At 46.5% G+C, this 25,023-nt stretch overlaps 1 protein-coding gene across 1 annotated transcript in view; it reads right to left on the bottom strand.

Moving 5' to 3' along the window:
- Positions 1-25,023, bottom strand: part of LOC141203890 (microtubule-associated serine/threonine-protein kinase 3-like) — a 70,214-nt gene that overhangs the window by 32,884 nt on the left and 12,307 nt on the right. Inside the window, exons 2-6 of the mRNA XM_073663864.1 lie at positions 4,208-4,309; positions 3,987-4,056; positions 3,345-3,412; positions 3,067-3,152; positions 2,030-2,238 (exon numbers count right to left, since the gene is read on the bottom strand). Coding sequence (XP_073519965.1) covers positions 2,030-2,183 — 154 coding nt within the window. The 5' untranslated portion in view covers positions 2,184-2,238; positions 3,067-3,152; positions 3,345-3,412; positions 3,987-4,056; positions 4,208-4,309. The remainder of the gene's footprint in view (positions 1-2,029; positions 2,239-3,066; positions 3,153-3,344; positions 3,413-3,986; positions 4,057-4,207; positions 4,310-25,023) is intronic.

Below are 25,023 nucleotides of genomic sequence, written 5' to 3'. Positions count from 1 at the left end.
TGGTTTATACGGCAGATCACCATGATGTATAATGGGAAGTGAGCGGAGACATTGGGATAGGAGAGAATATAAACAGATATAATGTATAGTGCACATAATATTAGTCTGAATCGATGGAGAAATGTCGTCCATGTAACTAATAACATAAAGTGATGTCACATCTCGTCTACAGCTGGAGATACTGACATGCTCAGTGCGGACTTACAGGGAGATCACACAGACTGTGGCGGACAGAGAAATCTCAGGGCCCCATAGCAAAAGTTCTAACTGCACGCCCCTTCAAAAAAAACCCTTACTGAAGTCAATCGATGTTCTCAACAGCAATACACCTTTTATAGCCATTTTAGCATATGATGCTCCCAAAAATGCCCCCACCCACAGACTGAGTTAGATATCCCCACAGTGAAATCTTAATCCAGTTTCACCTTACAGATATAATGTAGCACCTGTCTATAATGTCCCCACTCAGTATGAGGCCAGTCACAACCCCCTACTCAGTATAATGGCGCCCACAGCCCCCCCTACTTAATATAATGGCCCCCATAGCCCCTCAGACAATATAATGGTCTCCACCACTGCCCACTCAGTATGATGGCCCCCAAAGCCAATCAAACAGAATTAGGATCCCCACACAGAATAAGGACCCCCACTGCACACCAGTCAATATGAGGACCCCCAGGGGGTGTAGGGGCATGTACAGTCACCAACTCAATATAGCGGCATTCACAGTCCCCTATAGCCCCTCACACGGCACACCATTCAGTATTATGGTACCCACAACCCTCAATTCTCAGTATTATGGCTTCCACCAATCTCGCAACTCAGTATTATGCCCCCACCAGCCCAACAACTAAGTATAATTGCTCTCACCAGCCCCACCACTCAGTATTATGGCCCTCAGCAGCCCCACCACTCAGTGTTATTGCCCCCAACAGTCCCTCCACTTAGTAGTAAGGCACACAATAGCCCCACTACTCAGTATTATGGCCCCCACCAGCCTCAACACTCAGTATTATGGCCCTCACCAGCCCCACCACTCATTGTTACGGCCCCTACCAGCCCCACCACTTAGTAGTAAGGCACCCACCACTCAGTACTACCACCTCCACCAGCCCCACCTCTCAGTATTATGGCCCCCACCAGTATCAACACTCAGTATTATCGCTCTCACCAACCCCACTACTCAGAATTATGGCCCTTATTAGCCCCACCACTCAGTGTTATGGCCCCCACCAGCCCCACCACTTAGTAGTAAGGCACCCACCAGCCCCACCATTCAGTACTATAGCCCCCACCAGCCCTACCTCTCAGTATTATGGCCCCCACCACTACTTAGTGTTATGGCCCCCACCAGCCTCACCATTTAGAATTATCGCCCTCACCAGCCTCACCACTCAGTATTATGGCCCCAACCAGCCCTACTATCAGCATATGGTCTCCACCTGCCCCATCACTCAGTGTTATGGCCCCCACCAGCCTCACCATTTAGAATTATCGCCCTCACCAGCCTCATCACTCAGTATTATGGCCCCAACCAGCCCTACTACTCAGCATATGGTCTCCACCTGCCCCATCACTCAGTGTTATGGCCCCCACCAGCCCCACCTGTGCAGTGTAAGTACTGAGACTCCACACTACAGATGCAATATTGTGGCGTCATCGAAGAACCTGCAGTACACGGAGTCTCGGACCCATCTGCGGAGGCTGAATGGTGGATTTAGGAACCTTTGGCTCCCTGATCCACCATTGTTTTCATCGGTATTCATATTCTGACAATGTGAATACCACTGAAATTGTGATGACAGGTGGTGGAATGGGGCCCAGTGCCGAGCGGTGCCAGGCCCGATCTGACTCACTGGCACCATAGCACCCCTGCACACAGATCAATGAATTTCCAGGCATCTTGGTAATAGAAAACCTACAGTAAACGCACTGTGAGGATGTAACTGTCCTAATTATCCTAATTATAAGAGCAGTGATAAGATGTAAGCAGACATGGGCTGAATATACTACAATATACATGTCCTACCTCCTACATACTCCATGACCACACACAGGTGAGATTTTGTTGGAAAGGAGCAGAGCATGGAGACCACGAAGGGACAATCTGCGAATGTTAGGATGTCCCTCTCCAGAAAGGCCAATGCCACTCTTTTTGGAGTGTTCAGGTTTCGCTTGAACATTTTCTTCAAAGCAAAGATCTGGTGTGAGTCTTTATGGTGCGCTAAGTAGACGGCACTGGAGAGAAAGAGAATCAATGGTTAGAATGAATCTTTACTACAAGAACATCTATAGAAGTCATTATATAATGTTTTGTACTAATGTTTAATGCTAGAAGTCTGTCCGTCACTGGAAATCCATGTCTAGAATTTGATAAAAGATCACTACATAGATCACCTATGGGAGGTGTCCACAATGCCACGTCCGCCGGAGCCCTCACCCAGGTCACATTACAGATGAGAGAATCTACTGAAATTATTCTTGGGCAGATTCACTACATTAGACCAGTAGATACGATTCAGTGCAAATAAAAGTTGGTCCAAATTAAAAGTGCTCCAATTGCCATAACATGACGTTAATTATGCTCCCGCATACCCCAAGACATAACAACATAATAAATGGAGGGGAGCGAAGGAGCTACAAAAAATGAAACCCATTATAGCCACTTGTCCTCTGTGCCAGTCTTTATTGCTGAGACCAGGGAGTAGACTCACATGGTCATGGTGGAGGTTGGGGGGTGCAGATGTCATTGATGAAATTTCGTGTCACCCCCTCACTTGACCATGTGTTGCCAATTACTCTTATCAGTTCGCTAATGGATTCCGAAAAGAACAGACCGGTGCGGAGGAGGGGGAAGCTCTGATGGGGGTGGCAGTGTAAGAACAGATGAGGGTCTAGGACAGGCAGGTGTAATATATTATTCTATTTTAATCCCTTTCCTTAATAGTTTGTTTTCCTACAGATCATATAATTTCCCTATGATAACACTGAAGGGAAGAGCACAGAGTCTGGAGCATTGTCATTGGGAACCTTGAGAAATGTGGATTATGCCAACAGAAAACTCACCCAAAACTTCCACTGCTGATCAGTTTGGATGTCCCATAGTCGCTCTTATGCGGCTGTCTTGACGGGGTCAATGATTTGATCACGCTCTATAAAAGAATAAGAAATTATATAAAGATATAGAAGCTGCTGGAAAAAAGCTCCAGATGCAAAAACATCTCCCTTCTGTCATCTCCTCTTAGAATAGAGACATCCCATGGTTATATGGGGGACAATACTGGAGGTGTCATTCACACCCCATAATCTGGTGATACACCGACATCTCTCTCCATGATACTTACACCGTCAGATTCTTGGATCTCCGGGATCTCACAGATTCTACTGTCAGCATCCGCCAACACAGTTGTTTCTAAAAGAGTGAAAAAATGATGAAGAAATAAAATGTATTAGACAATATTAATCCTACATATATATTACAACAATATAACTCAGACATGACAAGATGTCTGTAAATGGGAATAATACTTATTATATAGGGATTCTAAATATGAGAACGTACGGAGCATCCATGAATAAACGTAATGGAAATGATGAAGGACTCCCCCAATCATCACATGAATGAGGACCCCCCCACCCTCGCTGTACATGTGAGTGATGGTAAGAGAGCTGAAGCGTAGGAGCCATATGCAGATTATCCTGGAAGTGCACTGGGGGCGTGTCACAGTATGGATTTCTTCTTCCACGCCCCCAGTGCACTTCCATGCTGATTTGTATACGGCTTCTACATTAGATTTCCCTTGACTGAGACATTGGATTTCTGCAAAAAATTATTACAGAGAAATGGCCAGTACAGTCATACCACAATATGCAAAAATGTGCTGACAGGTTCCCATTACACAGAATATACAGAGTAAATGTAAGATTATCCCCTGTTCGCTATAATATCTGGATATTTCTTGTAGGAGGTCGGGTGATCGGCTTACCTGTAGTCAGATCGCTGTTCAGTCCCGGGATTAGATTTTGCTCGTCTTTGGTGTCGCCTTCTGCTGTTTCCTGGTAGATATAATATATATAATTAACATGTGGAACCTTACACTAAATCATCACATAGATAAATCAGGAAGGACTAAACCTGCATTTACAGATGCAGCCAATTGTAACTGTACAAATCAGACGTGTGCTAGAGAAGATGACGGCTCCTTACCAGGCGTTCCAATGAGCGAGCCGGACGCTCCAGTACACACAGGACTTTTTCGGCCAGGTCTTTAATAAAAGCCAAATCTCCATATTGAGATCTTTCTTCAGCCTACAAAGAGGAAAAGAAACAAAAAGGAAAATTTGGAGATGAGAAAGGTCACAATGGAGGAGGCCGCCATTGTATGTGACATTTGCTCCTCTCTGCAGATACAATAACTCTGGGGACTCATCGTGTTTTATATTGGAGGAAAGAAACTTCTATCCCACCATTATCTATAATATAACCAGGGATGGGTCCTTCTTTCCGAAGCCTCTATAGACTGCGCAAGCGCACTGTGCCTGCACAATGTGGCCGCAGACAGAAGAACACATCCAGACCGGGAGGAGGACGGGGATGGAGGAGGAGTGTGGTGCCAGAAATAGAGGTATGCGTCATTTCATCATGGCTATGGGGGGTCTCCTGCTAAAAGTGGGGAGGCTATGGAGGCAGTGGCGTACCGCCAATGGCGGCAGGCCACGCCACTGCTATGGGGCCCGTGAGCCGGGGGGGGGGGGCCCATAGCAGTTGCCTGCACCGTGTATGCCCCGCATCGGGGCCCTTGCAACAGGCTCCGCTCCCAGGCCCGGCGTTAGCACCCGGGCAAGTGCCAGGTCCCTGAGCAGGCAGGGGGCCCCACTCCGCTCAGGGCCCCGGCACAATACTTACCTCTCCCCGTGCCTCCGCAGCTCCGGTGTCTTCCGCGTCCTGTGCTGTGACGTCTCAGGTTAGAGGGTGGGATGACGTCTTTCCACCACACCCTCTGCTGAGCAGTCACATTGCAGAGCGGGAAGACAGCGACGCTGAGGAGTCCGGAGCAGAGCAGCGGCAGCAGGTGAGGTGAGTATGTCATTTTTTTTTTTTTTAATGTATGGAGGCCTGGGGCCCATACACTATATAAGGGCTCGTACACTGTATGGAGCACTATATGGGGGCCAGTATTCTGTATGGAGGACTATATGGGGGCCCATACACTGTGTGGAGGACTATATGAGGGGCAGTATACTGTATGGATGACTATATGGGGGCCAGTATTCTGTAGGGAGGACTATATGGGGGCCCATACACTGCGTGGAGGACTATATGAGGGCCAGTATACTGTATTGAGGACTATATGGGACTATATGGGGGCCAGTACACTGTATGGACTATATGGGGCCAGTATTCTCTATGGGGGCCAGTATTCTGTATGGAGGACTATATGGGGGCCAGTATACTGTATGGAGGACTATATGGGGGCCAATACACTGTATGGAGGGCTATATTGGGACCCATACACTGTGTGGAGGACTATATGAGGCCAGTATTCTCTATAGAGGACTATAAGGAGGCCGGTATACTGTATGGAGGACTATATGGGGGCCAGTACACTGTATGGAGGACTATATGCAGGCCAGTATACTGTATGGAGAGGACTATATGGGGGCCAGTATTCTGTATGAAGAATGTCTTATACTGTGTGGAGGACCATAGGGAGTGCATTATACTGTGTGGAGGACCATAGGGAGTGCATTATACTGTGTGGAGGACCATAGGGAGTGCATTATACTGTGTGGAGGACCATAGGGAGTGCAGTATACTGTGTGGAAGACCATAGGGAGTGCATTATACTGTGTGGAGGACCATTGGGAGTGCATTATACTGTGTGGAGGACCATAGGGAGTGCATTATACTGTGTGGAGGACCATGGCGAGTGCATTATACTGTGTGGAGGAACATGGCGAGTGCATTATACTGTGTGGAGGACCATGGCGAGTGCATTATACTGTGTGGAGAGGTGTGGGGCCATTATACTACATGGAGGGCTGTGTGGGGGTCACAGTTGAGGGATCATACTGTGTTGGAGTCACCATACTTTGCCTTGAGAGTTGAGGTGGGGTACGGTAGAGTCATTATACTGTGCATGTGGAGGAATTCACCATGGGGGTAACATACTGTGTTTAGGGGGGGCACTGTTGTTGGCATCATACCTTATGGGGAAATAAAAGAGGAATCTAGGACTTCAGCAGGAGAAAAATTACTGTGTAAAGGCTGGAAAGTTATGAGATATGCTCTTCCTTGACCCCCGACAATTTTCACTTTTTTGGAGGGGCTCCATTTAGCGCTTCTGCTATGGGGCCCCATGATTCCTATGTACGCCCCTGTATGGAGGTCTACTGCTGGACGTGGGGAGGCAATGGGGGTCTCCTGCTGGATGTGGGGAGGCTATGGGGGTCTCCTGCTGGATGTGCGGAGGCTATGGGGGTCTCCTGCTGGACATGCAGAGGCTATGGGGGTCTCCTGCTGGACATGCAGAGGCTATAGGGGTCTCCTGCTGGACGTGAGGAGGCTATGGCGGTCTCATGCTGGACATGCGGAGGCTATGAGGGTCTCCTGCTGGACATGCGGAGGCTATGGGGGTCTCCTGCTGGACGTGCGGAGGCTATGGGGGTCTCCTGCTGGACGTGCAGAGGCTATGGGGGTCTCCTGCAGGACGTGCGGAGGCTATGGGGGTCTCCTGCTGGACTATAGGGAGGCCATGGGGGATCTCCTGCTCGATGCGTTGAGGCTATGAGGGTCTCCTGCTGGATGTGGGGTGGTTATGGGGGTCTCTTGCTGGACATGGGGAGTCTATGGGAGTCTCCTGCTGGACGTGCAGAGGCTATGGGGGTTTCCTGCTGGACGTGGGGAGGCTATGGGGGTCTCCTGCTGGACGTGGGGAGGCTTTAAGGGTCTCCTGCTGGACCGGGGAAGGCTATGGGGGTCTCCTGCTAGACGTGCAAATGCTATGGGGGTCTTCTGCTGGACGTGGGGAGGCTATCGGGGTCTCTTGCTGGATGTGCGGAGGCTATGGGAGTCTCCTGCTGGACATGCAAATGCTAAGGGGGTCTCCTGCTGGAGGGGTGGAGGCTATGGAGGTCTCCTGCTGGACGTGGGGAGTCTATGGCGGTCTGCTGCTCGACGTGCAGAGGCTATGGGGTCTCCTGCTGGACGTGGGGAGGCTATAGGAGTCTCCTACTGGATGTGGGGAGGCTATGGGGGTCTCCTGCTGGACATGAGGAGTTTATGGGGTTCTACTGCTGTACATGGGGAGGTTATGCGGTATCTTGCTCAATGCATTGAGGCTATGGGGGTCTCCTGCTGGACGTGTGGAGGCTATGAGGGTCTCCTGCTGGACGTGAGAAGTCTATGGGAGTCTCCTGCTGGACGTGCAGAGGCTATGGGAGTCTCCTGCTGGACATGCAGAGGATATGGGGGTCTCCTGCTGGACGTGAGGAGGCTATGGGGGTCTCCTGCTGGATGTGCGGAGGCTATGGGGGTCTCCTGCTGGACGTGTGGAGGCTATGGGGTCTCCTGCTGGATGTATGGAGGCTATGGGGGTCTCCTGCTGGAGGTGGGGAGGCTATGCGGGTCTCCTGCTGGACATGCGGAGGCTATGGGGGTCTCCGGCTGGATGTATGGAGGCTATGGGGGTGTCCTGCTGGATGTGGGGAGGCTATGGGGGTCTCCTGCTGGATGTGCGGAGGTTATGGGGGTCTCCTGCTGGATGTGTGGAGGCTATGGGGGTCTCCTGCTGGACGTGGGAAGGCTATGGGGGTCTCCTTCTGGATGTGGGGAGGCTATGAGGGTCTCCTGCTGGACCAGGGGAGGCTATGGGGTCTCCTGCTGGATGTGCGGAGGCTAAAGGGGTCTCCTTCTGGACGTGGGGAGGCAATGGGGTTCTCCTGCTGGACATGGGGATGCTATGGGGGTCTCCTGCTCTATGCATTGAGGCTATGAGGGTCTCCTGCTGGATGTGGGGAGGCTATGGGGGTCTCTTGCTGGATGTGGGGAGGTTATGAGGGTCTGCAGCTGGACCGGGGGAGACTATGGGGGTCTCCTGCTAGATGTGTGGAGGCTCTGGGGGTCTCCTGATGGACGTGGGGAGGCTATGGGGGTCTCCTGCTGGATGTGGGGAGGCTATGAGGGTCTGCAGCTGGACCGGGGGAGACTATGGGGGTCTCCTGCTAGATGTGTGGAGGCTATAGGGGTCTCCTGCTGGACGTGGGTAGGTTATAGGGGTCTCCTGCTTTATGCATTGAGGCTATGGGGGTCTCCTGGTGGATGCAGGGAGGCTATGGGGGTCTTCTGCTGCATGTGGGGAGGCTATGGGGGTCTCCTGTTGGAGGTGGGGGGCTATGGGGGTCTCCTGCTGGAGGTGGGGAGGTTATGGGGTTCTCCTGCTGGACATGGGGAGGGTATGGGGGTCTTCTGCTGGACGTGGGGAGGCTATGGGGGGTCTCCTGTTGGAGGTGGGGAGGCTATGGGGGTCTCCTGCTGGACGTGTTTAGGCTATGGGGGTCTCCTGATGGACATGGGGAGGCTATGGGGGTCTCCTGCTGGACGTGAGGAGGCTATGAGGGTCTCCTGCTGGACCGGGGGAGACTATGGGGGTCTCCTGTTAGACGTGCGGAGGCTATAGGGGTCTCCTGCTGGACGTGGGGAGGTTATAGGGGTCTCCTGCTGGACGTGGGGAGGTTATAGGGGTCTCCTGCTTGATGCATTGAGGCTATGGGGGTCTCCTGCTGGACGTAGGGAGGCTATGAGGGTCTCCTGCTGGATGTGGGGTGGCTATGGGGGTCTCTTGCTGGACGTGGGGAGTTTATGAGAGTCTCCTGCTGGACGTAGGGAGGCTATGAGAGTCTCCTGCTGGACGTAGGGAGGCTATGGGGGTCTCCTGCTGGACGTAGGGAGGCTATGGGGGTCTTCTGCTGGACGTGGGGAGGCTATGGGGGTCTCCTGTTGGAGGTGGGGGGGCTATGGGGGTCTCCTGCTGGAGGTGGGGAGGTTATGGGGTTCTCCTGCTGGACGTGGGGAGGCTATGGGGGTTTGCGTGTGCGCATACTACGCTATCCGGCTGCATTTTATTGAAGACACTCTATGTGTGAATTTGCAGACACAGTCTTTAAAAAAATGGTGCCGAAATTGTACCAATAAAAATGCTTGTCACCAGGGTGTAGAAAGGGTTCAATAGCTAGTTATCTATATGGAGAAGTTTTGTGCGGAGCGTCCGCTATTTACCTGCTGTAGTAATGTCCTGATGTTATGAAGTAAATCCGTCACATACTCTGAGGTGAGATGACCTTGTTGGTGTTTGGTCAGGCAGTTCCTTACTAGCTGCACCACCAGCCGGTGAGTGAAGCTGAGAACGCCATCGGGTGGTAGAAGCACAATGTTAGGGCGATTGTTGATAAGAATACCCCATAGTGCTTGTACCTGAAAATTATCCAGAAAAAATCCGGCCATAGTGAGAAACTGTAAGTGCGCTCAGTAACTAGCTATGGAGCCAAAATGGCACCCGCTACCCTGTGTACATTGTAGAAGTAGTGACTGTGAGCTGTGATGTCATAATGGGCGAGCATCACCAGTGATGTCATGATGGAATCTTGTGATAGAATCTTCAAGAGGCGACTCTGCACAAACAGATGCTGCCGAGCAATGTGTACAGTGGAAACTCCATAGAATAAAATCCATCTCCATGTTATCATGACCGTTCTCTTTTATTTCCAGTTAGAACACAACCAGTATAAGGGTATGTTCACACGCTGCATTTTTGCAGCATTTTTTGTTCAACAAAAACCAAACTGGTGGCAGGAAAAACACTGAGTAAAATACGCACGTTTTTGCTGTGTTTTTAATTGTTTTTTTTCTCATTCATTTGAATTGGTGAAAAACGCTGCAACGGCCCTAAAAGGATTGACAAGCTGCAGAATTCAAAAAACACTAGAAAAGAAACGCAGCATGTGAATGAGACTTCAGAAATCTCATACACTAAGCTCGTACTTTAAAGTGCAGTGTTATTGCCGCAGAAAAACAGCCAATTGTGAACACACCCAAAAGATATACTCCGTCATATGGGAAATAATGTGTAGGTTTATTCCTCATTTGTCTTTTTTTTCTCCATAGAACATTTTAGTTTACTATTAACAACTGTGACAAATATTGAAGGTATTGAAGAATTAATAAAAAGTGATAAATCATTTACATCATTGTCATTGATCGTTGTGTCTTTATAAAGTTCAATCCTTTACCTTGTTGTGTTTAGGTCGCGAGATCGTGCAGCTGCAGGAGCGGTGAGCCGCTGTCAGAGTCGGCCAGACTCCCTATAAAGCCGGTTTCACACGTCCATTTATTTCCAGTACCGGAAAGGAAAAAACGGTACCAGAGATATCCGTGTCCCGTGTGTCCCTGTTTGTCACACGTGTGGCAACAGTGTGCCGCATCAGGATCACACGTACCGGCACCTGGGAATTAGCGTTACATTTTAGTGGGTTTGATATGGTTATTTCTGCTAACATCCATCCACAGTTTTAGTAAAGTGCCGTGAGCAGCAGAAAGTGCACACAGTGTAAGGTCCTCACCATGGTCCTCCACACAGTGTAAGACTCTCGCCATGGTCCTCCACACAGTATAAGACACTCGCCATGGTCCTCCACGCAGATTAATGCACTCCCTAAGGTCCTCCACACAGTATAATGCACTCCCTAAGGTCCTCCACACAGTATAATGAACTCCCTATGGTTCTCCACACAGTATAATGAACTCCCTATGGTTCTCCACACAGTACATTGCACTCCCTATGGTCTTCCACTAAGTATAATGCACTCCCTATGGTCCTCCATGCAGTAAAATGCACTCCCTATGGTCCTCCACACAGTATAATGAACTCCCTATGGTCTTCCACGCAGTATAGTTCACTCCCTATGGTCTTCCACACAGTATAATGCACTCCCTATGGTCATCCACACAGTATAACGTACTCCCTATGGTCCTCCACACAGTATAATGCACACCCTATGGTCCTCCACACAGTATAATGCACACCCCATGGTCCTCCACACAGTATAATGCACTCCCCATGGTCCTGTACGCAGTATAGTGCAGCCCCCCAAAGAGTAAAATGCGGTCCCCCACCATAGGGTAAAATGCAGCCCCAGTCCTCCAGTATTATCAGTACACACTGATTTATAAATAAATGCATACTTACCGCTCCTCGTTCCCTGCTGCTTCAGTCTCTGCAGCTGATCACCTCAGCAGCTGCCAGCTCCACTGTCTGGCACAGCGTGGCGCGTCATCATGCCGCTGCGTCAGACGCAGAGGAGGAATGATGGGAGAGGGAGTGTCACATGATGCTCCCTCCTCCATCACTGCTTTCAACCAGGGCCGGCTCCAGGTTTTCGTGGGCCCTGGGCGAAAGGGTCTCAGTGGGCCCCTGTAACACTGTAAAATAATACTCTTTCTGTATTATTTTTTTCTACTGAGGACTTCGCAAAGTATCAATATCACAATATTCTTATAAAAAAAATGTATCGATTTATTCTTGGATTGTCCATTAAATAGAATCAGATTGCAGCAGGTACATACAATAATTAGTTATAAAGTAATTGTCCATTTGTCCATAATTAGCTTAATTGTTGAGATTCACCCATCTTTCCTTGGATCCTGGCTGGTAAATCATGTCTTTGTCCAGCACGTGTCCAGGCCTACATGTCATCTGTTTCTCAGCATGAAGATTCTTCTTCTGTGTCTTGTGGGGTGGGAAGAGCAAGAGAGCCCCCCCTTTCTGTACCATGGGCTTTTATAGCCAGTCGTATGGCACACCTGTTCTACATATGGTAGTGAACACACAAATAGCGCATGTCAACTAGACACGATGGCTGAGGCATAGAACTCAGATTTAAGAAAAATGATTATCGATTATTAATTATTTAACATTCCCCCCTTTTTGAGGATAAAAAGGACTGAAAAATCCTCAAAAGAAGACAGGTTTATCATTAGGATAACAATCATTTTTTTCCTTTTCTTCTTCCTTGGCAATATTATTAAATTTCCATAATAATAATATTGATATTATTATTATTATTATTAATATCAATATCGGATTATTGTTATATAATGATGTGAATTCATGTTATGGTAAGCCGTGACTAATATTCATTTAATATGTATAATTATACTTCCCTATATCTAAATTGAAGCAATCGCGGGTCCAATCGTCATCGTCTGATGTCATCGGGTCGTCGTCTCGTCTTCTTCTTGGTTCTTTTATAACACAGTCTTTAGATGAAAACTCCTTTGAAATAAATTATAGCATGTAGATATTGTACAGTCCATAATTGTATTCATCATTGTGCAGTCTATAAACTGTGCTCTTTATTAGAAAGATCATGTGTGTCAACTGATAAGAAAACAAAGTCCATGGATGAAATGTAGCTTTAATATCTGTGCGATGTCACCTGGACTTACGGTGGATAGTTCTGGAATCTTCCGTGTCGTCCGCACTGGTCTCGTGTCACTTTTGGAACAGATGTGACGTCTTTGGTCAGTAAAGCAAGGGTTAACTTGACACTTCCCTGCTTTATATAGCCCCATAACCAGTACTCAGTCCTTTATATACAGGACACATATGTCAGGTATTACCTGTTCACCAGCTTTCATTGAAGCGTTGCAGGTGATAAGAAACCACTGGAACGTGATGAAACCTGAACACAGCACAGTTCATATAGGATCATCGTCCTCTGCCGTCCTGGTGATCAGTGGTGTGAATTGTATCTGACACAGTCTATTATCACTCAGCATTCACACCTGTTACCTTCTGAGACTTCCGGATATCAGTTGCTTCTTCTTGTAACTTTTGAGAGTCTCTTTGATTTATAAATATGAAAAGTCTTTATTAAGATAGAATTCATAATTGTGTTGTCTTGATTGAAGTCTTCATTCCCTAATCTGATACCAAATCTGGCAGTTTTTCCTAACCTATAATATCACAGCGTACCATAGCAATCAATAATATCCATCTAATTATTATCAAAATATTAAATAAATTATGTTTGGAATAATAAACAATAATAGATAATAATTCATTATTAATCAAGTTCTCCATATGATAGAACATTTTTATGTCATAGGGGTAATTACCTTTTCCAACCCATAGGTGTCAGTGTGTTTTGAAACAAGTGTTTATATCTTTATTAAACCAATAATACCAAAGAATGTATACTGCTGAACTAAAATGAATAAATATATGAATGTAAGAATGAATGAATGAATTGTTGTGTTTACTCAGAAAATGTAAACATTTTTCTTATATTAATTCATATCATTATGTTTGATGAAGCAATATTCTTGTACTTGACATTACCCCATTAAATATTAATGTGTTTTCTCAATTGAAATCTTGAACTGAATTAAAATCAAAAATTGAGAATTAAAAATGAAAAATGGAAAAATAAGAAAATAAGTAAGAATACAATTTTAAAAATGAAAAATAAAATTAAGAGTAAAAATAAGAATAAAAATAAAAATAAGGCCTTTAAATTGTAATGACAAATGCAGAGTAATTATATTCTCCATAAAAAATACCCTTATATCTCCATTATCTGGATGATTTCATATTTGTCATAACCTTGTATCACCAAAAATTATTAAATTATGCAACTTTGCATGTAATACCCTTCTTAATTATACCATTGTACCTTATTATTGTTTTACCTTTATTAAAATGTGTGGAAAATAAGTATTGATCAAAAGTGATTATGTAATCAGGATCAAAAACACATTTTCCCCCTTAATACCAAAAAATATTATTTTATAAAATTTATGTATATATCAGAACCAAATTAAAATAATTATTCTTCTAGAAATATTTTGCATAAATTTCATATCGATGAGTAGCATAGATTTGTCTAAAGAGAGGTGTGTACCTATTTAGGTAACCATTAAAAATAATATTATAGTTATTCAAGAATATTATCATGTGGAAAAATTATTCTAAATGTAAATTTGCTTTGTAAACCATTTGATGTGTGGTTGCCCTTATCCACTATTAGTTAAATCAAGAAATAATAATTATTAAAGAAATATAGAAATCTATATATGTAGATAATACCTAATTATGTATTATAATTTCCTCAGAATTAAATATATTTTTGTACCTTCACATAAAGAAACATTTTTTTTTTTTCCAAACATACAAACATACGAGGCCTCTGTCACATCAATCACACTTAGCAGCTGCTGATTTACTCATCTGTCACCCTCACTCTGACATTCACAGATCTGTTCAACTCAAACATTCCACATATGAAGTTTTATATATATATATATATTTAACCCAAAATTGTATCCCAATTTATTAATGCGCATTGCAAACTATCAGTTAAATTGAATATCTTTATATTTCTTTGAATATTCCCCAAGTACATATTATATAATATGAGAGTAAGTCACTGGAATTTCAGACACTTGAAAAAACTCTTGACTTAGATTCTTTTTTCACTGGCTGCCAGGTTTTAAGTTACATCAGCTGAAAATAGAATGAATGGGATCTATACTATTAGCTCAAAGTTCAAAGGCCGCAGCTGTCACACGTCATGCTGTAAAGCTACTTGTTATAACGAACACTTCATGCACAGAAAATATTAATTCATAAGTGCTACACATAATAATTAGAGATGAGCGTTGTTCTACTCGAACTGTTCGCCAATCTCAAATTCGAGCTGTTTTGGGCGGTCTTCGAGCCGTTCGGCGAACACGAACAATTTGAGAAAAATTTGGCTGTTCGAGGTTATGTTCGATAACTGTTCGTGCACCAAAATCATAACTGGATTTTTTCTCAGTAATGATGAAAATTAATGTTAATGCGCAGTTTGAGTGTACAGCGGGGTGGGGGGAGGGGCAGGGGATGGATCTCTGCAGGAATAATGAAGATCTCCATTTTTTTTTTCTCTTTCCCGCATTTACAGTGGATAGGTGCAATCTGTCAGCCTATCAGCAGCGCACACACGGAGCGAAGTGCTTTTTTTCACACAAGCAAGGGAATGTGTCATTGGCAGTGTATGTCACATGTCCTTGCCCTATAAGACCAAGCCATTTTCCCCGTCGCCACCATTTTCTCACTGCTGCAGCTGCGTGTTAGACGGCACCGCTGTTGCTGTGTGCGCTATGCCTTGTTAATTTCAAGCCAATTTTCGCACAAATCTACAGCTAGCTTGGGAGTAGGGAATAGTTGTGATTGCAGTCCTTTTAAGGACTAGGTTACAGCATTTCCTACGACTTTTATCAGGCAGGTCTGTGCTCTTAAATAGATAGATTGTGGGAGTAAAGACTAATTGTAATTGGAGTCCTTTTCAGGACTAAGTTACATCAGTTCCTATCAGTTTTTGCCAGGCAGGTCTGTGCCAGTGCTGTGCAAGTTTTTTCCACAGCATTTGGCTGAATCTAGCAAAGCTAATCCTTTTTGGCCTATTGCAGAGTGTGTTAGTCAGTGGAGTAGCCTATCTGTGTTGCAAGATATACCACCTGTGTATAGAATACCAATTTTTTTACTGCACCTAGTGAAGTAAAATCTTTTGGGCATAGCATCATTCTATTAGTCCATCTATACTGACCTCCATCAGGTTGCAAATTGAATATATTTTTTTCTGCATCTAGCTCTGAAAAAATATTGGGCTTCTAGCTGTGTGTGGGACTTGTTCTATTAATCCATCTATACTGACCTCCATCAGGTTGCAAATTGAATATATTTTTTTCTGCATCTAGCTCTGAAAAAATATTGGGCTTATAGCTGTGTGTGGGACTTGTTGTATTAGTCCATCTATACTGACCTCCATCAGGTTGCAAACTGAATATATTTTTTTCTGCATCTACCTCTGAAAAAATATTGGGCTTCTAGCTGTGTGTGGGACTTGTTCTATTAATCCATCTATACAGACCTCCATCAGGTTGCAAACTGAATATATTTTTTTCTGCATCTACCTCTGAAAAAATATTGGGCTTCTAGCTGTGTGTGGGACTTGTTCTATTAATCCATCTATACAGACCTCCATCAGGTTGCAAACTGAATATATTTTTTTCTGCATCTACCTCTGAAAAAATATTGGGCTTCTAGCTGTGTGTGGGACTTGTTGTATTAGTCCATCTATACTGACCTCCATCAGGTTGCAAACTGAATATATTTTTTTCTGCATCTACCTCTGAAAAAATATTGGGCTTCTAGCTGTGTGTGGGACTTGTTCTATTAATCCATCTATACAGACCTCCATCAGGTTGCAAACTGAATATATTTTTTTCTGCATCTACCTCTGAAAAAATATTGGGCTTCTAGCTGTGTGTGGGACTTGTTGTATTAGTCCATCTATACTGACCTCCATCAGGTTGCAAACTGAATATATTTTTTTCTGCATCTACCTCTGAAAAAATATTGGGCTTCTAGCTGTGTGTGGGACTTGTTCTATTAATCCATCTATACACACCTCCATCAGGTTGCAAACTGAATATATTTTTTTCTGCATCTACCTCTGAAAAAATATTGGGCTTCTAGCTGTGTGTGGGACTTGTTCTATTAATCCATCTATACAGACCTCCATCAGGTTGCAAACTGAATATATTTTTTTCTGCATCTACCTCTGAAAAAATATGTGGCCTTCTAGCAGTGTGTGGGACTTTCTCTATTAGTCCATCTATACTGACCTCCATCAGGTTGCAAACTGAATATAATTTTTTTCTGCATCTAGCTCTGAAAAAATATTTGGCCTTCTAGCAGTGTGTGGGACTTTCTCTATTAGTCCATCTATACTGACCTCCATCAGGTTGCAAATTAAAAATAATTTTTATCTGCATCTAGCTCTGAAAAAATATTTGGGCTTCTAGCTGTGTGTGGGACATGTTCTATTAATCCATCTATACAGACCTCCATCAGGTTGCAAACTGAATATAATTTTTTTCTGCATCTAGCTCTGAAAAAATATTTGGCCTTCTAGCAGTGTGTGGGACTTGTTCTATTAGTCCACCTATACTGACCTCCATCAGGTTGCAAATTCAAAATAATTTTTTGTCTGCATCTAGCTCTGAAAAAATATTTGGCCTTCTAGCAGTGTGTGGGACTTTCTTTATTAGTCCATCTATACTGACCTCCATCAGGTTGCAAACTGAATATATTTTTTTCTGCATCTACCTCTGAAAAAATATTGGGCTTGTAGCTGTGTGTGGGACTTGTTCTATTAATCCATCTATACAGACCTCCATCAGGTTGCAAACTGAATATAATTTTTTTCTGCATCTAACCCAGCCAATAGTTTTGGCCTAATACCACAGTTTGGCCACTCAGCTCTGCTCGGTTCCCATCCATTGTTTTTTTGTGCAAACAACTCCAGAGTTGTGAATTAGTTAACCACCAAAATGAGTGGAAAAAGGCCTGCTGCTGGTGGAAAGGGGAATAGGCGTGTTGGGAAGGGGAAAAAAGGTTGTGTCCGTGGGGTAGGTGTTAAAGCAACAGTAACATCTGCAGAAGAAAGACCATCTTCCAGCCAAACTAAAATGTCTACTTCTTTTAGCGGACAATGTGATAAGATCCCTTTCTTACGGCCACGCCAATCGCTACAAATTCCAGATGAGGCACAAAAACAGCAGGTGCTTCAACGGATATCAAGTGCTCCTTTAAGTGGGCTCTCCTCCACATCAACTTCAACATCACAAATACTCCAGTCCTCAAAGGTGTCGCCCCAATCGCACTTGCTTCCTCACAGCTCCCAAATCTCCAGCTGCCCGTCTGAGTATGAGGTAGAACAGATGGTTGAGTCTGCAGAGCTGTTTACTCATACTATAGCCTGGGAATCAGAGGTCGACTCCAGCGCTTCTGTGAATCCAGACGAGGAAATCATCTGCACTGATGCCCAGAATCTTTATGAGTCGGATCCAGGACCAGACGCAGAAGGTTCTGACCATAATGTAGACCCTCATTCCCAAACTGTAACTCCTGTTGGTGGAGACAATGAGGAAGACGATGATAAGACTCAAATACCTGATTGGAGCGACAACTTTAGTTTTTTGTCAGGGCAGGAACAGGTTGGCTCTGAGGACGACGGGTGTGATAACGCACAGGGTGATGATGATGAGGTTGGAGATCCCACTTACTGTCAACCCACAGTCAGCCAAGAGATGAGGTCAGCAGAGGAGGAAGATGCTAGTGACGACGAGGTCAGGTTGCGCCTTCCTGGACAGAGACGTAGTACTGGAAGCACGTCAAGAACTGCATCCTCAAACACAACTCTGCCTCTCACCACAAGTCGTGGTGGCTCTTCAGGTCGCATGGGTGCTAAGCCTTGCATAGCCTGGGCATTTTTTCAGATCGATAAAGATGACCCAACTCGTGTTATCTGTAACATCTGTCAGCAAAAGCTAAGTAGAGGCCAAAAAATACATAGTTTGAGTACTTCATGCATGAACCGGCACATGGACATGAAGCATAAGTTGCAGTGGGAAGCTCAGTGTGCTACAATGCGGCCTAGCCGGCCGGGCCAACCACCGTCTGCCATATCTTGTGCATCTGCGGCCTCTTCATCCTCTGTGACTGGGGGGACAGCAGTCACACCTGTTTTGGGGCGCAGACCTGCCACCTCTTTACCCGCAACAGCCAGCGTGATTGGCAGGTCATCATTTTCTTTGGAGGTGGTAACACCAGCTGGTGTTGAGCGCTGTCCGACATCGATAGCACCACCTTTGGATCAAGGCAACCTAACATGTCCGCCTGCATCTTCCTCACAGACCGGCAGTTTGCCGGGGACACCCTTATCAACCCCGTCTAAGCACAATAGCCAGCCCTCGGTCCCTCAGATGTGGACAAGTAAAAGACCATTTCCTCCTAGCCATGAGAAAGCTAAGAGGTTGAATTTCACCATCTGCAAGCTCTTGGCTACAGAAATGCTGCCTTTCCGCCTGGTGGACACAGAGGATTTTCGAGACCTTATGTCCGTCGCAGTGCCCCAGTACCAGATGCCCAGTCGGCACTACTTCTCAAAGAAAGGTGTGCCTGCGCTCCACCAGCATGTCGCACACAACATCACCGCTTCTTTGAGAAACTCTGTGTGTGACAGGGTGCATTTCACCACAGACACTTGGACGAGTAGGCATGGACAGGGGCGTTACATGTCGCTGACTGGGCACTGGGTAACTATGGTGACAGCAGGACAAGGGGCTGCTGTCCAAGTCTTGCCGTCCCCACGAGTTGTGCGTCAATCCTCTTTATGTCAAAGTTCCTCCACTGCTTCTGCCTCCTCAACCTCCTCTCGGTCTTCCACCTGCACCCAAAGCCTGTCTGGTCATGCCACAAGCTTTCTAACTGCGCAGAAGGGATCCTGCACACCTCCTTACTATGCTGGCAGTAGGGCTCAACGTCATCAGGCGGTTTTTACATTGAAATGTCTGGGAAATGTGAGTCACACAGCTGAGGAGTTGTGGTCAGCTCTGGAGAACCAATTTCATGAATGGTTGTCTCCACTGGACCTGAAACCAGGGAAGGCCGTGTGCGACAATGCTGCAAACCTGGGTGCGGCCCTTCGCCGGGGCAATGTCACACACATGCCTTGTATGGCTCACGTGTTGAACCTGGTTGTCCAGCAATTTTTAGCCCACTATCCCAGACTAGATGGCCTTCTGCAGAGGGCACGGTCGCTGTGTGCTCACTTCCGCCGTTCGCATCCCGCAGTTCAGCGACTTACATCTCTACAGAAGTCGTTGGGCCTGCCACTTCACCGGCTAAAATGTGATGTGCCTACCCGGTGGAATTCAACTCTGCACATGTTGCAGCGACTGTGGCAGCACCGACAAGCCCTGGTGCAATACGTTCCGACGTATAGCCTGGGCCAACGAGATTCAGAGGTGGGGCAAATCACGCTGGAGGAGTGGTCTCAGATCAGGGACCTATGCACCCTTCTGCACAGTTTTGAAATGGCGACGAAGATGTTTAGTGCTGACGATGCCATTATCAGCATGACTATTCCGGTGATTTACATGCTGGAGCACATGTTAAACAGAATTCGGAGTCAGGTGGTGGCACAAGAGGAGGTGGAGGAAGTAGAGGAGGAGGAGTTGTATGCGGAAGGGCTAACATCTGCAAGGTCCAGACGGTCGGCAGCACCAAGGCGGCAGGCATGTGAGGGTGGGGGAGATGGTTTTACCAGGGCGCATGGTAGCAGCCAAACTAGTGAGGAAGGTGCAGGAGCCCAGGAAGAAGTGGAGGACGAACTGATGGAAGACTCATCAGATGAGGGAGACCTTGATCACATTTCTGTTGTGCGAGGTTGGGGGGAGAGGACAGAGGAAGGAAGCATGATTGTTACCTCGCCACCAACACAACAGGGACTTGGTGCTCCTGGATGCGCAACACACATGAGTGCCTTCTTGCTGCACTACCTGCAACATGACCCTCGAATTGTGAGAATTAGAAATAATCCTGACTACTGGGTTGCCACACTGTTAGATCCCCGGTACAAAAGTAAATTTGCAGAAATTATTCCTGCCATAGAAAGGGATGCACGCATGCAGGAGTATCAGCAGAGACTGTTGCAGAATCTTACATGTGCTTTTCCACAAAATACCAGTGGTGCACGTAGTGAATCTCACAGTTCCAACTTGCCAACCGTGGGACCGTCAAGTGTTCAGCACTCAAACCGTAACAGAACCACAGTATCTGCTGGTAACATCAATTTTGCGGAATCATTTCACCACTTTTTTAGCCCATCCTTTGCAAGGCCACAGGAGACAAGAAGTCTGACACATAGTCAACGCCTAGAGACGATGGTACAGGAGTATCTCCAAGTAAACATTGAAGCCATGACTGTGTCACTGGACCCTTGCTCTTTTTGGGCTTCCAATCTGGATAAATGGCCGGAGCTAGCCACTTACGCCTTGGAGATCTTGTCATGCCCCGCAGCCAGCGTTCTGTCTGAACGTGTGTTCAGCGCTGCTGGTGGTGTGCTGACAGATAAGCGCACGCGGCTCTCCACTGATAATGTAGACAGACTCACGTTCATAAAGATGAACAAATCATGGATCCGAAACGACTTTTCTACCCCTGTGTCATCCTGGGGAGAGTAAAAGCTTGATGATTGGTTAAAATCACCCTACCAACCGTTTTAAGCTTTCAAATTACTAATCATGTTTATCTGTATCTTGACTGGAAAATAATTTGGGCTTTGTAGCAGTGTGCAGCACTGATTCTATTAGGCCATCTATAATAAGCTCCACCAGATTTAAAATTACTAATCATGTTTATCTGTATCTTGACTGGAAAATAATTTGGGCTTTGTAGCAGTGTGCAGCACTGATCCTATTAGGCCATCTATACTAAAGCTTCACCAGATTTAAAATTAATAATAATTTTTAGCTGCATCTAGCCCGGAAAATAATTTTGGGGCTCCGAGATGTGCAAGACACATAAGTGCCTTCTTGCTGCACTACCTGCAGCATGACCCTCATATTGTCAGAATTCGAAGTAATCATGTCTACTGGGTTGCCACACTCTTAGATCCCCCAAACTTTTCGATCAACCTTTTCATTTTAATAAAGACCAAAAAAATGGTCATTTTTGAAATTATAAGCATTAGCAGGTTGTTAGAAACTGAAATCAAACAGTTTTCAACTCAAAACTTTATTCTAGGTGATGTTACATTTTCACATAGGACCCCTTGTTCGAAAGGAGCTTCTGAACTCTCTCGTCCATTGAATTTGTCAGGTTTTGGATGGTTTCTGCTTCAATTGTTTTGCATGAGGACAGAATACCCTCCCAGAGCTGTTGCTTAGATGTGAACTGCCTCCCGCCATCATAGACACTCCTTTTAATGATGCTCCAAAGGTTCTGAATGGGGTAGAGGTCAGGGGAGCATGGGGGTCACACCATAAGTTTGTCCCCTTTTATGCCCATATCAGCCAGAGATGCAGATGTTTTATGTGTAGCATGAGATGGTGCATTATCATGCAAAAAAATGATCTTGCTGTGAAATACACGGTTCTTCTTCTTGAACCATGGCAGGAAGTGCTGTTTGAGAAAATCCACATACATTATGGAGTTCATCTTTAGCGCCTTCAGGGATCCTAAAGTGGCCGACAATCTCTCTCCCCATGATTCCAGCCCAAAACATTACTCCACCTCCTCCTTGTTGACGCTGTAGCCGTGTTTGCATGGGGTGTCCATCAACCAGCCATCCTCCACTCCATCCATCTGGACCATCGAGCGCTGCACGGCACTCATCCATGAACAAAACAGTTTTGAAATCAGTCTTCATGTAATGTTTGGCCCACTGGAGCCGTTTCTGCTTGTGTGAAGTGGATAGAGGAGGTCGACAGGATGGCGTATGCACAGCTGCAAACCTCTGAAGGACCCTGCATCTTGTTGTTCGGGGGACGTTGGAGGCACCAGCAGCTTCAAAAACTTGTCTGCTGCTATGACAAGGCTTTTTTGCCGCTGCTCTTTCAACCTGACGTAATTGCCTGTAGGAAAGAGTCCTCAATTTGCCCTTATCAGCACGCACACGTGTGTACTGTGAATCAGCTACATACTTCTTGATTGCCAAGACACTTCATCCTGATCATCGCACAATGTTGATTGTAGTCATGCCTTGACCTAAACACTCCACAATTTGTTGCTTCTCAGCAGCCGACACATCCTTTTTCTTTCCCATTTTGGCAGAAAATGTAGGCTGCTTAATAATGTGAGAGAGCCTTCTTAAGTAGTCTTGCCTTTCATTGGACACACCTGCCAAACTAATTAGCACAGGTGTCTGCAATTGCTTACAGTGATATAAAGAGCCCTGACACACATCACCATCAATGAGTTTAACTGACAAACAAACAAATTCTTCCCTTATCACTCCTAAACACTTTTTGCATAATAATTTGGAACACAGTGTACATGTGCTTTTCCACAAAACACCAGAGGTTTACGTAGTGAATCTTACAGTTCTAACTTGCCAACCGTGGTCTGTATGGAGTTGTTCAATAAAGGGCCCAAAATTAAGATAACATAGATGGGAGAGGTCTCTATGAATAGGAATTCCTAAGTATTTGATACCCTGTGAGGGCCAGGCAAAGGGAAAGTTGGACTGGATGGAATCCTATATGGATTTGGGGAGGGAGACATCGAGGGCCTCAGACTTCGCTGCATTGATTTTAAAATTTGACCATGTAACAAAGTGATCTATTTCAGCCATAACAGCAGGGATGGATATATGTGATTGAGTGATATATACTAGGACATCATCAGCAAATAGAGAGCACTTGTACTCGGTGCCTCCCACCTCAATCCACCTAATATTGGGGTTATGGCGAATTGATGAGAGCAGGTGCTCCGTCACTAGGATGTATAAGAGAGGGGACAGAGGACATCCCTGCCTTGTCCCATTGGTGATTGTGAAAGGTGATGAAAATGTTCTGACGCGCCCACTGGGCCTTGGGACACCCGGAGCCGGACCCTTTTTGGTGGATGCTGGTGGTTGTAGTCTCCGTGGCGGCGACCCGGTTCCGTGGCTCAGGGCGGTCAAACCAGTGGCGGAACTATTTATGTGGTTTTGATGTTTAAATGTCCGACTACGCCACCCGTGGATTGCGGTCAGAGTGAACCGCCGCTCCAGGGCAGACCGCTGAGGCTGGTGTTGTGGGTGCAGCAGAGCGTAGCATAACTCCCCACGGGAGGAGTATAGCCTCAGGGCAGTGTATGCGGAGGATGGGGGTGATGGTGCAGGGCAGCAGCAGTAACGACACGGAGTCAGTGATGCAGTCTAGGGCCTTTACTCACAGTTCTTATTATCCAGACCACGTCTGCAGGTAACGGCTGCCCACGTCGTACTGTGCTCACCAGGTGAGGGGCTCAGACAACTCCCAGATAACTTTGGAGCGCTTCACAGGACCCCCTTTGTGTGTCCTTTGTCTGGCCTTTCTTACCAACCCTTCTGTCCGGCTGCCTCGGGCCTCCTCTTGGTAAACTTGGCGCCAGTTTCCCTGACCCTATGTGGTGCCTTCCTAGCGGGTGTAGCGAGGGGCTGCGCCACATAAAATGTCACAGCCTCCTGTTTCTAGCTGAGGGTCGTTTCCTGCCTCCACTAGTTTCGGGGACCGGTCTCCCCCTTTGGCCTGACCCCTCCACGCAGGTGGATTCGGGCGTGCGGTGGCGACTCGCCCGTCCGCACCCTTGGGATCCCTTCGTTCCTCGTTCCTGGAGCCTTCTCCGCTCCTCTTCCTTCCTTCTCCCTCTTCCAGGCCTGGGCCTCTGTTACTAGGCCCGCCTCCGGAGCAGAGCTCATGCAGAGCCCCTGCTCCCTGCCACTTCTGCTCAGACTTCTCTGCACTGAACTAAGATGGTGCCCACCTTTTATACTCCTTTCTCAATGCACCCAGGAACTGCTTCCTCCCTGCTCCTGCACTACAGGGTTCCCCTTCCTCAGTGTTCCCTCCCCCCACTCCAGCCAGGGACAGGGACTGTCGTGCCCATCTCAGGGGCATATTGGTCGCCCTGCCCCACGGCAATGTGGTGTAATGCATGCAGGTGTCGGGTCCTGATCCACACTACATCCTTACCTGAGAGTGAGATATCACACTGACGCGCCCCCTGGGCCAGTGTTGTTTGGGGGCTACCCGGAGCCGGATCAGATGGGGGTCGTAGTCTCCGAGTGGCGGTGACCCGGTCCGTGCCCAGGGTGTCAAGCTCAGTGTGTGGCAGTCCTACAGATGTTGCTGGATGTTCTTTCGTGTCGACTACGCCACCCGTTGATTTGCGGTTAATACGGCCGCCGCTGCAGCAGGGTCCGCTGAGGCTGGTGGTGTGTGTGCAGCTTCTGGTGGTATAACCCCCAACAGGAGGGGTATAGCCTCAGGGGGTCAGTTGTAGAGGGTGGTGGTTGTGGTGGTGCAGTGAGGATGGTATTAAGACTCAGAGTCGGGCTGTGCAGTTCAGGGTGTTTACTTACTGCTGTTGTTCTGGTCACTCCGGCCTTGAG

Source organism: Phyllobates terribilis, unplaced genomic scaffold, assembly GCF_046119375.1.
Source record: "Phyllobates terribilis strain yellow unplaced genomic scaffold, ASM4611937v1 Scaffold_130__1_contigs__length_5004896, whole genome shotgun sequence".
Lineage (NCBI taxonomy): Eukaryota > Metazoa > Chordata > Amphibia > Anura > Dendrobatidae > Phyllobates > Phyllobates terribilis.
This window is presented reverse-complemented; position numbering and strand designations above follow the sequence as displayed.